Genomic DNA, 14,048 nt, shown 5'->3' on the forward strand with positions numbered 1-14,048 from the left:
GAGTTTTGAAGGCAGGTTTGGCGCGACGCGCTGATTGGCTGCCGCCGGAGCGCGAGCCCGGGGCGGAGGGAAGGGCGGGGGGCTCGGGGTGACGCCGATGCCGACACCGACACAAGGGGGAGGCGGCCGGGCGGCGCGGGCTCGGCGCGGGGCCTAGGGTGGCGGCGGGGCGCTCCCCAGGCGCGGCGGCGGCGGGAGGTGGGGGGCGGCTTCTCGGCGGCGGCCCAGGCGGCCGCTCCGGCCCTCGCCCCGGCACCTCCCTCTTCCCCTCCCTCGGCCCGCCCGTGTCCGCCCCGCCGGCCGCGGTGCGGATGGCGGCGGCGGCTGCGGCGGCCGCCCCGGCTCTTTATGCCTGTACCAAGTGCAACCAGCGCTACCCCTTCGAGGAGCTCTCCCAGGGCCAGCAGCTGTGCAAGGTGCGGCGGGGCTGAGGCGCGGCGCGGGGGGGCTGAGCGGGGCAGCGCTCACCGGGACGGGCCCCCCGCGCCGGGGTCGGGGCTCTCGCAGCCCTGCCTTCCCGGGCAGGAGGCGGAGGGTGGCGTGGGCCCTGGCGCAGGGAGGCAGCAGGCAGCTCGGCGAGACGCCCCTCAGGCAGCGCCCGGCGGGGGACCGGCCGCGGAGCGCCGGGTGAGGTGGGTGCGAGGGTTTGGTGGCTCTGGCGAAGGGCAGTAACGTCGCTTTTCTCTCCTCAGGAGTGTCGGATCGCCCACCCCATCGTGAAATGCACTTACTGCCGGTCGGAGTTCCAGCAGGAGAGGTACGGGAGGGTTTCGGGACCTGCCCAAGTCCTGCCGCAGGCGGTCGGTCGGTGGACCTGCAGAAGGAACCGCTGTTCCACAGGCGTAACCCTTTGTAACGGCACAAACTCGCACCGGAGGAGATGCTAAAGCAGGCAGGACCGCGGTGAAATAACCTGCGTGTGCTGGCGGCAGTCAGCGCGTAAACTGTACGCATACACGCAGTACGGTGTTAGATTGTTCGTTTATAATTAACTGCTTATCACAGCGTGTGTTTGCATGTGTGTTTTCCAGTAATTGTATGGGAAAGAATTTCAAGGTGTGTGTTTGTCGCTGAATTCAACATTATGCAATTTTATCTTTAGCAAAACTAATACGATATGCAAGAAATGTGCCCAAAATGTCAAGCAGTTTGGAACGGTGAGTAGGCTCTTAGTTCTAAACATTGAAGTTGACTTAATTCACGTTTGAAGATTAAAAAAAAGTTCTCTTGCAGCTAAACTTACTTTCTTTTGGGGAAAAAAAAAGAAAGGATTACCTTTCAGAAAGGTGATGAAAATTACTGGCAGCTCTTGGTTTCCTTTGTGGCTTATAGTTTCTTCTTTCAAATTGAAATCCATTGTGATTATAAGTAGCTTAACAGGTATGAATAACTGCAATATAGGTATTCATAGTGAAAACAATGTTATTTCACTTTATGCATGTAAAGTAATTCTTTGCACATTCTCATAAACGCACGCTTGACGGCAGAAAGACCGTTAGCTGTCTGTGTTTTTAATGAGTGGTAAAAATGAAAATCTAATAATACTAAGTACTTTATATTATGTAAGTCTTAAAATTTTTCAGTGCATGTTAATCATGTTAAGCTATTAAGTAGAAAAGATGTTATGGCTATTAGCTGTATGCGTGTTACTTTGCGTTTTCTCATCTTGAATTTCAGCTTCAGTTCTGTTAGAAAAATTAATTTTTTTAATATATGAATATACACACTGTATCTGAACACCCTGCAGATACTAGTTTATAGAAGATATCGAGATAATCTTGCGAAACAGAAATGCATAACTTCTATATACTTGACATAAACCATATTAGATGAAATTCGGCTTATTTGAGAAACGTAACAGCTGTTGGTATGTAGTCAGGCGTTTTATGAATGTAAACTGAACAAAGAACATTCTTTCAAAAGCTTAAAATGTACCAAAATGAAGTGCAAGACAGATCCAACAATGGTTTTTATCAGTAGTTCATCAAAAAAAGGAACTGCCTTGAAGATAATCAGCCATTTCTAACCTATGAAAACTGACAGCAGTTTTATTTTTCAGCAGCACGTTATTCTAATTGAGTGTGTGATATAAAAGTTGATAACCTGACCCGATGGTATCTGAAGTTTGTTAGTTTTTAAGTTTCCTGCAGAATTGCAGGGATCAGGGTACTAATCTTGGAGCTGTAGGGTTGTCAAATCCCTGAGCAGTACCAGGGAGAGGGATGTTTTCAGAAACTTGCAGTCTAAAAAATTACTTTGATTACTCTTCTTCTAAAGTTTTTTAAGTAATTTCTTTAGTAATGTAGTAAAACAGAGAACAAATGTCGTAATATTTTAAAAAATAAAAGAGGCAGGGGTAGAGGTGTGTTTCAGACACCTCTACATTTGTGTCACGTTGTATGTGTTCCTTTCGTTGAATACGTACCTGGGTTCTCATCGAAAGTCCCGACTGTTTTTGACCATTGAAGGAGCATCATTTTAGGGGAAAAGTTTAGTACTAAAGATAGAAATGGTAGGAAGAAAGTTCTTTAAGATAGGTTGTATGAAGCGCTAGTAGTTTATAAGCATCATTGCGTGATTTGAAATACCTGTGTTCATTACAGAAACTGTAAATATATTAACTTCCGTTCAACTTACCTGTTTTTCAGCCCAAGCCTTGTCAGTATTGTAACATTATTGCAGCATTTATTGGCACAAAATGTCAGCGTTGCACCAACTCGGAGAAGAAGTACGGCCCACCTCAGACATGTGAACAGTGCAAACAGCAGTGTGCTTTTGATCGAAAAGAGGAAGGAAGAAGGAAGGTAGGCTTTGTTCCACAGCTGCAATGGCTTAGGCTGACAACGTTCCTCCTTCATAAGAGAAAGATTAACAGGAATGTATCTTAATTTCACTAATGTTAGATTAAAGTTGCTGTGCTTTACAATATTTAAATTAAATTTTGCAACTTACAATTGTTATGTTAGCTACTGAGCTAACTTACTTTAAATTAAATCACTTTTAAAAAATAAGCTTAAGCGCAAGCTGACAGTCATAGCTGGGGAATAGAGGTTAAGCAGCTGAAAGGTGCTTTGGTTTTGATTTTTATTTTTCCATCCGTTGGATCTTATGTATGTCCCTGTCTTGAATCTGTCACTTTACCTCTTCTGATTTGCCTGCATTGCCTTAAAGTACAGGACCAGAGAGGTGGACTGTTCTGAGTAGCCCTTTGTGTTCTGTTTTCTTAAATAGCTTTGGTGAGTGCCACTTTCTCATTCCAGAAGGTGCTGGGGAAATGAGCTCAAAAGCTTCTTGCTTGAACCCAAGAATAATGCTGTTTTTACAGAAGAATTTATTTGGTACAAGTAACACGTTGGCTGGACATCTTGATTCTGCTTGGAATGCGATGGGTTGAGAGAGTGTCCATGGTGTCTAAACTAAAAATGATTTGTCCCTTTAAAAAGTTATTGTCACTTCTGTGGTACAGAGTGAGTCCAATGTTTGCTAAGACTGCTTTCTAGCATAACTAACTGACAAAAATAAATAGAATAAGATTCACATTACTAAAAGATAACGTGCATACATTGGAAATATGGTAGTGCTGTTTCATACCAAAGAGATGTCTGGATTTTTCCCAAAGATAACAGATGAAGTGAAACAAATTTTTCTTGCAAATATTGAAGTACATCTTTCTAGTGCAGGTATACTTGGAAAAAAACCCTGCTATGAATTATTTCCCAAAAGGTTGATGGAAAGTTGTTGTGTTGGCTCTGCACGTTGTCCTACAAGAGAGTGCTACAGAAGACAAAAGAACAGAGGAAGAGCCTAGGATCTTCACATTCTAACTCCTCATCTTCATCTCTTACTGAGAAAGACCAGCATCATTCAAAACACCACCACCATCACCACCATCATCATCGTCACAGCAGTAGTCATCATAAGTAAGTATGTAAAAAAATTCAAGTTGCTGTTGGTACCTCTTCCTCTTCTGTGTTCTGTTAGTACTGAGATGAAATCAAAGGAAATAAGAAATGCTATTTAAAATATGGCATCAAAAGCAGTAGCAAAATGTTGTTCTTCCATGGTCTGTCAAAATCCTTGTATTCTTACAGTTTGGATAAAGGGAGGTCAGCAAAAAGCAGAAACTCTTGGTGATCATCAAACTGGTTGATGTTAAAATTGGCAGCAAGTCTAGAAAAGAAACCCACAGAAAGGCAACAGAGCAAGTTACTTAAGGATAAACGTGAATTTGACTTTCTAAGCAGTAACTGCTGTGTGATGACTGCTATTTTACATGCATTTACCATGGGTTAAAAAGTGCATATTAGCAGTGAGCACAGAACAGCTGCTTCGCTCAGAATCCTCACCCTAACTTACTTCATCCTGACTTGTTTGGGTGCACATACTTGCAGTTAAATGGACAAGCAGAAGCAACAGAGTGGGATCACCCTCAGTGTAGGACTAGTTTGTATCTCTTTGCTAGTTTTTGTACTCCAGTCCTTCTGGCATAGGCAGTTTGAGAGTGGCTGTCATACAGGCATAGGAAAATAACACTGTCAGTTCAGTTACTGGTAGCCTGATAACATTTCACACAGTTTTGTCCCATCTTCTGCAGCTTTTCACAGCATGCCATCTCTGGCCATGCGATAAGCAGCATACCAACTTTAATGTACATATTAGTTTATCTAGTTATAAATCCCAGGACTGATTTGGTTTTTATGCTAGTATAACAGTAGTCATAATTCTTATTTTCATCGGTAGGCTTATGGCAGTGTAACTTTAGAACTACTTACATTATTTTTATTTTTGTGTTGGATAGTGCTGCAATGGTAATGACCCTGACCCCAGACACACAAACACTTTCATTCTAAGCTTCACTTTTCCAGTGCTTATAAATTTTCCATTTTGACTGCAACTTGCCTGACTAAGTGCGACTTAAAGATAGAAGCAAAATAAGCTGGAATGATATTGGGAATGAGGAGAATACCCCATACATACTTTCACTTAAAAAAAAAAGAAGGTTTGGGTTTTTTAGGAATTTGAAGAAGAAAATTATTCTTGTCATGCAGAGAGTTGTGCTGTTCATGTTCTCTCAGATCTCTGCTGAAAATCAAGTTACAAGAAGCTAAATCTAATTTAATGCATGTGGCAAAGATATAGTAAGAATTAAATAAAAAAAGAAGGTTAACTCTTTACTAATATACTTTTCTAATATACTCAAGAGTTATAAAAGTAAGCATATCTCTATACAGATCACAATGTTCCCAGCTGGGCACCTTTTTTCTATAGGCTGCCATGGGTCCATTGCTTCTGGTCCAGTAAATGCGACTCTTCTTCCCTACCCATTTCAGTTATTGCTAAGATGACACAATGGGGACGGTGAGGTAGAAATACAGATTTGTCGAACTATTTAATTTATTGCAGTCTTCTACATTTTACTATTCCTATATCAGTGGTGTTTATTAAAATTGCTTTTGAAATTACTGAAAACAAATCTTTAGACCTGAAAAGCAGTTATTTTCAGGCATCTAAAACTTAGCTTTGCTCTCATGCCATCACATAAGCACTACTTTAGGCAATGTTGTATTGTAGTATGGGAATCCCAGGAATGCTCTTTTAGACCAGCTTGCTGAGTACAAGATTAGCAATATACAAGTTCACAAAAATTGGGAGATACCAGGAAAAAGGTTTGGCCATCAGTCTGGAAGTCTACCCCTTGTGTCTTATAATAGTGTAAACATGTAGCTAAGAAATATTTTTATAGCGTCCTGGCATAGTAAAGAGTGATCGTGAATATGACAGATGACTGTCCAGCTGAAAATTCATGATTGGTCATTTTTTTTTATTTAAAAAAGAAGGGGAGGGGGGATTTTTCTCAAGTACAGATACCATTCACACAAACTTAGAAATAATGGCATGTTTGGTCAGTTACCAAATACATTTCACATATTTCAGAATCGGCAGTCTGAGTCCAGAACAAGATCAGGGACTATGGAAACAGAGGTAAATATGATATTATTTATGAATTTCCTCTTAATTTATCTTGCAGTTTTCATTTAAAGGACTTTTTTTCTTGCATTTCTGGCTAGTCTCTAGCATTCCAGCTAGGAGCATGAGTTAGTTATTTTACATGTACCAAATGGTGATATTAGAGAGTTATATAGTATGAGGCTTTAGGTTTACATTTTGTTTGATTTCAGCCATAAATCCTCTGCAGCTATTCAGAATGAAACTCCAAAGAAAAAACCCAAACTGGAATCCAAGCCATCAAATGGAGATAGGTAAAGTTATGTTTTTGTAAAGCTGAGCCATTTCAACCAAACAGCCAGTTGTGGCCAGTTGCTTCTTTTCTTTTTTTTTTTGGTCTGAAGAATGAGGGAGGTGAAACTGTTGTCCAGACAGACAGATTATTGGGTGGCATCTGAGCGCTGCAGTCAACTAAATGACTTTATTAGCAGAAAACTGGCAGTGTTCCTGCTTTTAAGCTGTTTGGGGCAAAAATAAATACAGCTTATATACGAAGCAACAGTTATCAACGAAACAGTATTCCCTAACGTCAGTGTTTTGTCGATTAGACGCAGGGTTGAACCTGCTGCTTTAAGCTGACCTAGTATCTAGAGAAGTCTCTTGTACCTTAATGTGTGAGACTGAATCTTTATTCTGTCTCTGGCCAAAGAGCTGGAATAGAAGTAAAAGTGGCTGCTTCAGTCAAAAGGTATTTGTCCCCCTCAAAGCTAATACTTAATTATATTTCTGCAGGTGTATGTAATGTGTGCCATTAGTAAGGTAATTTGCCAGTTGCATCCGTTTCTGTCAGGTACATACTTTTTTTGCATTAGTCTTTAAGGATGTTTGTGGAATTATTAATTATCCAATTTGAACTTTAAAATAAGTCACTGTTTTTTCCTATTGATGTTGCAAGTAATTTTTTTTTTTTTTTTCTATTTTTAGTAGCTCTATAAATCAGTCAGCAGACAGTGGGGGAACTGACAACTTTGTCCTCATAAGTCAGCTGAAAGAAGAAGTAATGTCACTTAAACGTCTTCTGCAGCAAAGAGATCAGACTATTTTAGAAAAAGATAAAAAGGTAAAAGTTGCACCTTCTTCATAAGAACTTTATCATTTTGTTTTCTATTTTGTAGACTCCTAACAATGTCAAATGGTGACATAAAACAAAAATCAGATACAATTTTTTTTATATAGCATCTAATCAGATCTTACCGTTTAAAGGACGAGTTTGGGACTTTTGTATCACAAATATATTTTGGCTCTAAGTCAGAAGCCATCTTGGTTCACTGTTACTCAGGCTCCGTGCCGCAGGTGATGGATAAAATGCCAGACAGTGGTTTGTACGTTTTACATATTTTAAACTGAGCCACAGCAAAGATGCCTGATACGTAGGCTGGTGGGCACACAAGATAAGAGGAGGATTAGGAGTAGTAACCGTTCCGAGTTCAGCATAGTTTTTGTTTAGTTTTACACTAAAGCAACTATAGCCATAATTCATGAGTTGGTGTCCAAATTTGCATGTACAGTGCATGAAAATTAAGTGTTTTGATTTTAAAAGATTGGCAGCATATGTGTAGTGTAGGTTATCAAGTCTTTGTGTGTGGTCAGAGACTAGAAGAAAAGCTGGGATTAGATGCCTGGCAGTCAATAAAAGTTAAGCAAAATAGTCAGGCCCAAATGGCTGCGGTGAAACTCATACAAGATATTCACCCTTCAAACAACCTAATGACTAACAAGAAAAGAGAAATAACTATAAAAACATACTTTGCCCTGCCTTTATTAGAGCTTATTTCGCTGCCATCTGATTAACTAGATGCTTTTAAGACACTGTCTGTAATGGTCGCTCTAGAATGTCTGTTCAGGATTTAGGTAGGTTATGAAATCATATTAAAAATAATTAAATTTGCTATATTTTCAAGTAAAATTTTGATCATAGATGCGCAGTGGCCTATCAAAACATCTATGGTTAAGAAAGGTTCATTGATCCTGAAAGGAAAATGCTTCCATTTTTAAACCATAGTTACGTATCTTCATTTCTACATTTAAATGTGCTGTGTAAAGGATATTGAACCTTTTCTTGTTTATGTCACTGTTATAATATACCTAGTGTTAGAAGTACTTGCTATTTCCAGCCTTTCAGTGGCTAATGTGAAAGAACTGAACAGTCTGTCATGGATTCTCTTTAGGTAGTTTCTTCAAAGGACAGACATTAAAGCCCAGATCTCTCTTCTGATAAAGCCAGTAGAAGATCATGAGTCAGTAGGAAATTCACTTATCTATTTTTATATTTGATCTACCGGGCAAAGCTAACAAAAGGGTTAGGTAAGGAAATGTCACCTACTTCTGTGTAACCACGGCAGTAACTTGTTTTGTGCTGTTTCCATAGGGAAAGTGTCTAATAATTTTAATACCACTGCTTAAACTATTTATTTGACCGCAGAGTTCTTTGAACTTAGACTCCTTCAGGCATGAATTACTCACTTCCAGAACGTCACTTACTTTCTTCGGGTGGTGGGGAGAAAAGCTGAACACCTTGTACAGTGTTTGCGTAGCTGAAAAATTTACAACGAATGAATGCACTGCAGAATTTTGTTGACTGTGAGATGGTAAATGTAAAGACATGTACTGGGATAAAAGCCTGAGCCAGACCTGTGGGAGATTCCTGATAAGACCTTGTCCCAAAGTTTGTGTTGGGACAGCATTTGAACAGTTTGGAGTGCTCCAAAAGAAAAACCCCTGAAATTTATAACATGGCAACAAAAACAACTGGGTACACCAGCTTTACAGACAATCCTCATGCATCGTTTTTTGTTCTGAGTCAAGATCTCAGCCATGCCATTACCAGTGCTTACTGTTTGCAGTACTAGCCTTGTTTCACTCTCTGGACAAAATGTTAGTGAGACACCAAGAGATTACCGTGGGGCCCTGAGGCGTGATCATTAGGAAGTGACCGCAATTTGCTGAGCGTTCGCAGGTGCTGTGTTTGCTCACCTAGTTACATACTGGACTCTGGTGCAATACTACCACTAGGTTTTTTGATACTTCATTTGTGGTGTGTGGTTTTGTACTGGATCCCCTGGAATTTACAACAGCCGTAAATACATACCTTGAGCAGCAGCCTATGTACAGTGAGGTATGTATCCTTGTACCAAGATACCTGCACTTTATTTTAGGACCATTTGATTGGCAGTTCTTTTGAATACCTTGTTTCACTACATGTGATTTGACACATACTGAGGTTAGTAATAGCAGTTGTGGTAGTTGTTTTAGGAATATATGCTCTAGTTTCTTATAGCGGGCTTCTCTGCTAGCAAAGAGGCTTCATTTCCTGATAAATACAAATTGACTGGAGAGGTTCAAAATAGCCAGGTGAATCTGGGATGCTTTGAGGAACTAAACTTTTTAAAGCAGTGGTTCCTAAAACTTCTGTGTCCGTATACAACAACTATTAGGAGTTCGCCCAGCTGCACATGCTTCCAGAAGAAGCATTCAGCTTCTTGGGTAGAAGCATGTATCATCATTTAGAAACACCTGCTTTGGTGTGTGTCATCTGGATCTCTGCCTGCCTTAGGAGAGACCCAGTGGCAGCAATACTACACCATACACTGAGAATTAAATCGTAAATTAAGTCATTTTAATTACACAGTTCTAATAACCCAGTTTGATTCACTATTGTTGTGGATTGAGAAGCAGTGAAGCTCTGGAATGTATACTTTTGTTTAGGACAAATTGTAGCACAAAAGAACACGAAGGAATCCATTCTGTTGTCTTTGCATGGAAGATTTTTCATGTGTTGCTGTACCGTATAACTGAAGAGACATAACTGAAGATTGTGGTAAGTATCTCAGCTGAAAGAACAGCTAAGGTTATAAATCATTAGTCTGGTATTTGATTTTGTTGTTGTTGTTGTTGTTGATTTGATATAAAGAAGGATTAACCTTCTTCATACCAAATCCTGAGCAAACAACAGGGTTAAATAAGTACAGTTGTTCTCTTCATATAGAATAGACATGCTTTTCAAGCTACTTTTCAAGTGCTGAACTGTCAATACTACAACAGTAAACAAATAATAGTGTTTCCTGAGATTCCTGAGGCTTCCATAAAGATTTCACATATTGATTAGAAGATGTGTACTGTGGCAGTCCAAGGAATCTTCATAGAATTTGTCTTCTCAGTTGACAGAACTGAAGGCAGACTTCCAGTACCAGGAGTCTAACTTGAGGACAAAGATGAACAGTATGGAGAAAGCTCACAAAGAAACTGTGGAACAGTTGCAGGTGAGGAATTGGTTATTGATACTTGAGAAATACTTAAGGTGGAATTATGTATTGAGGCTGTTCACTCACAGCAATGAAATAGTACAAAGTTCTTGAATGATTGTTGCCACGTTTAACTTTGGATGCATTGTACAGCAGTTCTGCAGTCAACAGACAATCTCCATATGAATTAATCTCACTGTAAGAATTGCTGTCTAACTTACAAGAGGTAGAGGTTTCCCTCACATGCTTGCTCAAAGGTTTTGTTATTTTTTTGTGTGTTCTCTGATATTTAATCAATTGTGAGTGTGCTATTGATCTGATTTAATAGCTCAGCGTAACAGGATTGACAGTTAAATGTCTCTTGTTAAAGCATACGTTATCAGGAAGAAAACCTGATTTAGTTGCCTTATAAATCACAGACTGAACAGATACTCAGTGCAATACCTCAGATACTAAATTTTGCAAAACAGGAAATGTGGTTGCCTTTTCTGTTAAAGGTGGAATATGAATATCAAAAAGCATATACAAATCTTTGAAAAGTGATCATTATCTTCACAGAATCATAGAATGATTTGGGTTGGAAGGGACCTTAAAGATCATCTAGTTCCACCCACCCTGCCATGTGCAGGGACACCTTCCACTAGACCAGGTTGCTCAAAGCCCCATCCAACCTGGCCTTGAACACTGCCAGGGAGGGGGCATCCACAGCTTCTCTGGGCAACCTGTTCTTCTCATCTTCTTCGAATATTCTCAGCATGTGCATTTTGAGACTTCGTTTCATAAATGCAATGGGAAATTAGTGCATGACACTGCTATCTGAGATGTTTCAGTAATTCATAAAACTTTTTTTGTCTGTATTGCAGGCCAAAAACAGAGAACTGCTCAAACAGGTCGCAGCATTGTCAAAGGGTAAAAAGTTTGATAAAAGTGGGAGTATACTAACATCTCCTTGAGGAACTGGTTATTCATGGGGTTTGCTACTCCATGTAAATTTGAGTAATTCTTTGAAGCCCTTAAAATCCTGTGTAGTGGAAAAAATATTTTTGCACACCAGATGAGTTGGCATGTTTCCTACACGTTTTTATAATTAATATGCAGCTTTTTTTAGTTACTGTTCGGATGAAATACTTCAACTGGCTTGAAGAATGTTTTTATTTTTTTGATATTGGAAACTTTTTGCCAGCAATAGTATTAAACAATTGCATAGAGAACATAGCAGTGCTCTCTCTAAAAGGACAACATGCAATAACAAACTAGGTGTACTTTTTACAAAGCAGCAACTGAGTCTTTTAAACTACACTGATGTCAGCCAAAAAGTTTCTGAATCTGCGGTGACACTGAACACTGGTTTCTGGCAACTATTACTTCACTTTGTATCAAAATACAAGTTCAGAATGGAAATCATGGTGCTCTCAAGTGAAACTTAAAAAAAGGCGTATATATATGTGTAAATACAATTGTAACGGTTATATTCTTAGTTATAACAAGTAATTAGTGTTTTACATTCTTGTGATAGGGATTTACCGAAAGATTATCTATTGTACAGTAACAGAGGCGGTGTGGTTTTTGTAAGATTTACTGTAGATTTTTCTTGCAAGTGCCTTTCTCCAACTGTTTATTTATAGGAATGTTGGTATTTTGTACATAAGGTTTTTATGTTTTAAAATCATGTTTAATAAATGTTTTATGTAAATATAAATGTGTACAGAGGAATCTGAAACAAAGATCAAAGTGGCTAGTGCAGCGCTTGAAGCAGCATTAAGAGCTAGCTAATTGATGGACAGTGAGTATTGGCTTTAGATAACCTTTGTAGCTTGTGTCTGTGAGGTGTAGAATTTTGTTAGTGCTGCTCATGCCAAGCACTTCCTGAACATAAAACAAAACGGTTTTTGCCACACTGGCGTGTAGTGGTTTGTTTATATATTTTTCCCATTTGTAACAGCGCTAATTTTCATTCCATCGCAGACATTGTACTCCCGATGTTCCATCCTCAATTAGTGATATACACTCAAAGTTTAAAAAAAAAATTATTCTTCATTGTCTGATTTAATGTATTTAGGTGTAACTTATGGTGATTCTTAATGAATTTCAAGATTCTTATCCCCCAGTAAAGATACACAATGAGAAAAGAGTAGCCAAAACTAATGGTCTTGAAATTAATTAAGGGAGTGGATGTGGTGTCAAAGGGTGGGTTGTTTTAATGTTTTGGGTAGATTTTGATTGTAAATTACATCAGTTTAAGTTTAGCTCAGCTCCTAATGGACATTGGTCATATTCAGAATCTTCTATTAAATATAATCTAGTGTACCCCAAGGTCTCTATTCAGGAAGGTGAGTTACAAATCAGCATAAAGTGGACTTACGTAAGTAAAGGTTTAGTTCAGCTCTGGGACTGATTGGTAACAGGGTAACTGCTTATATTTCAGTAAGCTTAAGTGTGTACAATAAGCTGCACACTTTTTGATTAAAGAATTAAAAGCTAAAGTTTCTTGGCTGTCCACTAATGTACTGAACTGTGAACACCTTTTCAGCAGTTCAAACAAGCTCCAGCAGTGACAGACTACTGAATGATTTGAAAAAATCGAGCAAGCTGCTTTCATATGGTATATGTGTATTTTTATACCCTAAAATCAACTTTGTATGTTTGTAAATGCTTTTCTTTAAACTTCCTAAACTAGAGTAGAGAATGCTGCTATCCTTTGGGGGTGTTATTTTTTTTTAATACACAAATTTATGACTTTCATTAATTCAGAGTTATTATTTTGATACTGTCTTTTTTCCAGTTGAATGGCAGCCCATGTTTGTTGAAAGAGGGTTTAAAACACAGAAAAGCATAGCAAATTGAAATGTTTGGATTAAAATCACTGAATGATATCTGTTCGAGCTGCAGTAAGGACATTTTAAAGGAACAAACTGAAGTTCTATATTAGAAGTAATTGGCTTTATAAATCCCAGTCTGAAAAATTTTTAGGGGCTTCACAGTGTTTAGTTCTAATTAAATACCTGTGAGTTTTCTTCTATAATTTCATTTTTAACGTGAATTTTTTAAAGTTGCAAACTAGCCAACTGAATCCCAGTCCTGAAAATAGTGTCCTGGAGCCATAGAGTATTGACATAATAAACTGATGTTCTTTAAATGTGGATCTGCGAGGAGATTGTTGTACTGTATTGTGTTTTTTGGCCTGTTTCCAGATGTTGATTAGCATTGACCAGTAATGGCCATTTTGGCTCAAGTTATTTATGTATTTTAAGCCTGTGAATATTGCAGCCCCCTTTTAGATAGTATGTCTCTGTACGCGTTCTGCAGTGAAGCTATTCAGCTGTCCACATGTATAGACTATTGAAATACTGTACTGGCACACATCGGACCGTTGACATTTTGTACCTTTTCTAAATCCAATGTTTCACAATAAAATCTTGCCAAAACATTAATTTGTCCTTTTAAAATTATTCAGAAATTCGTATTTCATGTTAATCCTTCACGTTATGTCACTCGCTAAAAGTGTGTGGCCAAAAAAAGGCAGAATTTAATATTTGCATTTAGTATTTAGTTTTCTGGGAAGTTTAGACACCTTGGGCTGTCTACAAACTAACAAATTAGAGCTTCATATTAATTTCTCTCAAAATAGTTTGTTTTTCAACAACAGGATTATAGTATGTAGAAATATTTTCTCGTAGAGAAGAAAAAAAACTTGTTTAACAGAAATCTAGTAACTTCCAATAAAGCCTTCAACAGGCTTTTTATACTCTGATAAATGTCATCACTCGTGTTTCAACTACCTGAATTTCAGTCTTAGTCTGT

General features: G+C 38.7%; 1 protein-coding gene across 2 annotated transcripts; it reads left to right on the top strand.

Moving 5' to 3' along the window:
• Positions 1-293: 293 nt before the first annotated feature.
• Positions 294-13,662, top strand: FAM76B (family with sequence similarity 76 member B). Of its 2 annotated transcripts, XM_068422924.1 has the most exons (10): positions 294-416; positions 693-757; positions 1,103-1,157; positions 2,649-2,804; positions 3,724-3,920; positions 5,935-5,982; positions 6,180-6,260; positions 6,931-7,066; positions 10,164-10,265; positions 11,111-13,662. In XM_068422924.1, exons 1-10 carry the CDS (start codon positions 312-314, stop codon positions 11,198-11,200), a joined length of 1,035 nt encoding a protein of 344 aa, XP_068279025.1. In that variant the 5' UTR covers positions 294-311; the 3' UTR covers positions 11,201-13,662. The 2 variants fall into 2 exon arrangements, with proteins under 2 accessions (XP_068279025.1, XP_068279019.1); XM_068422918.1 differs by lacking the exon at positions 6,180-6,260.
• Positions 13,663-14,048: the final 386 nt, after the last annotated feature.

Source organism: Nyctibius grandis, chromosome 2 (assembly GCF_013368605.1).
Source record: "Nyctibius grandis isolate bNycGra1 chromosome 2, bNycGra1.pri, whole genome shotgun sequence".
NCBI classification, from domain to species: domain Eukaryota; kingdom Metazoa; phylum Chordata; class Aves; order Nyctibiiformes; family Nyctibiidae; genus Nyctibius; species Nyctibius grandis.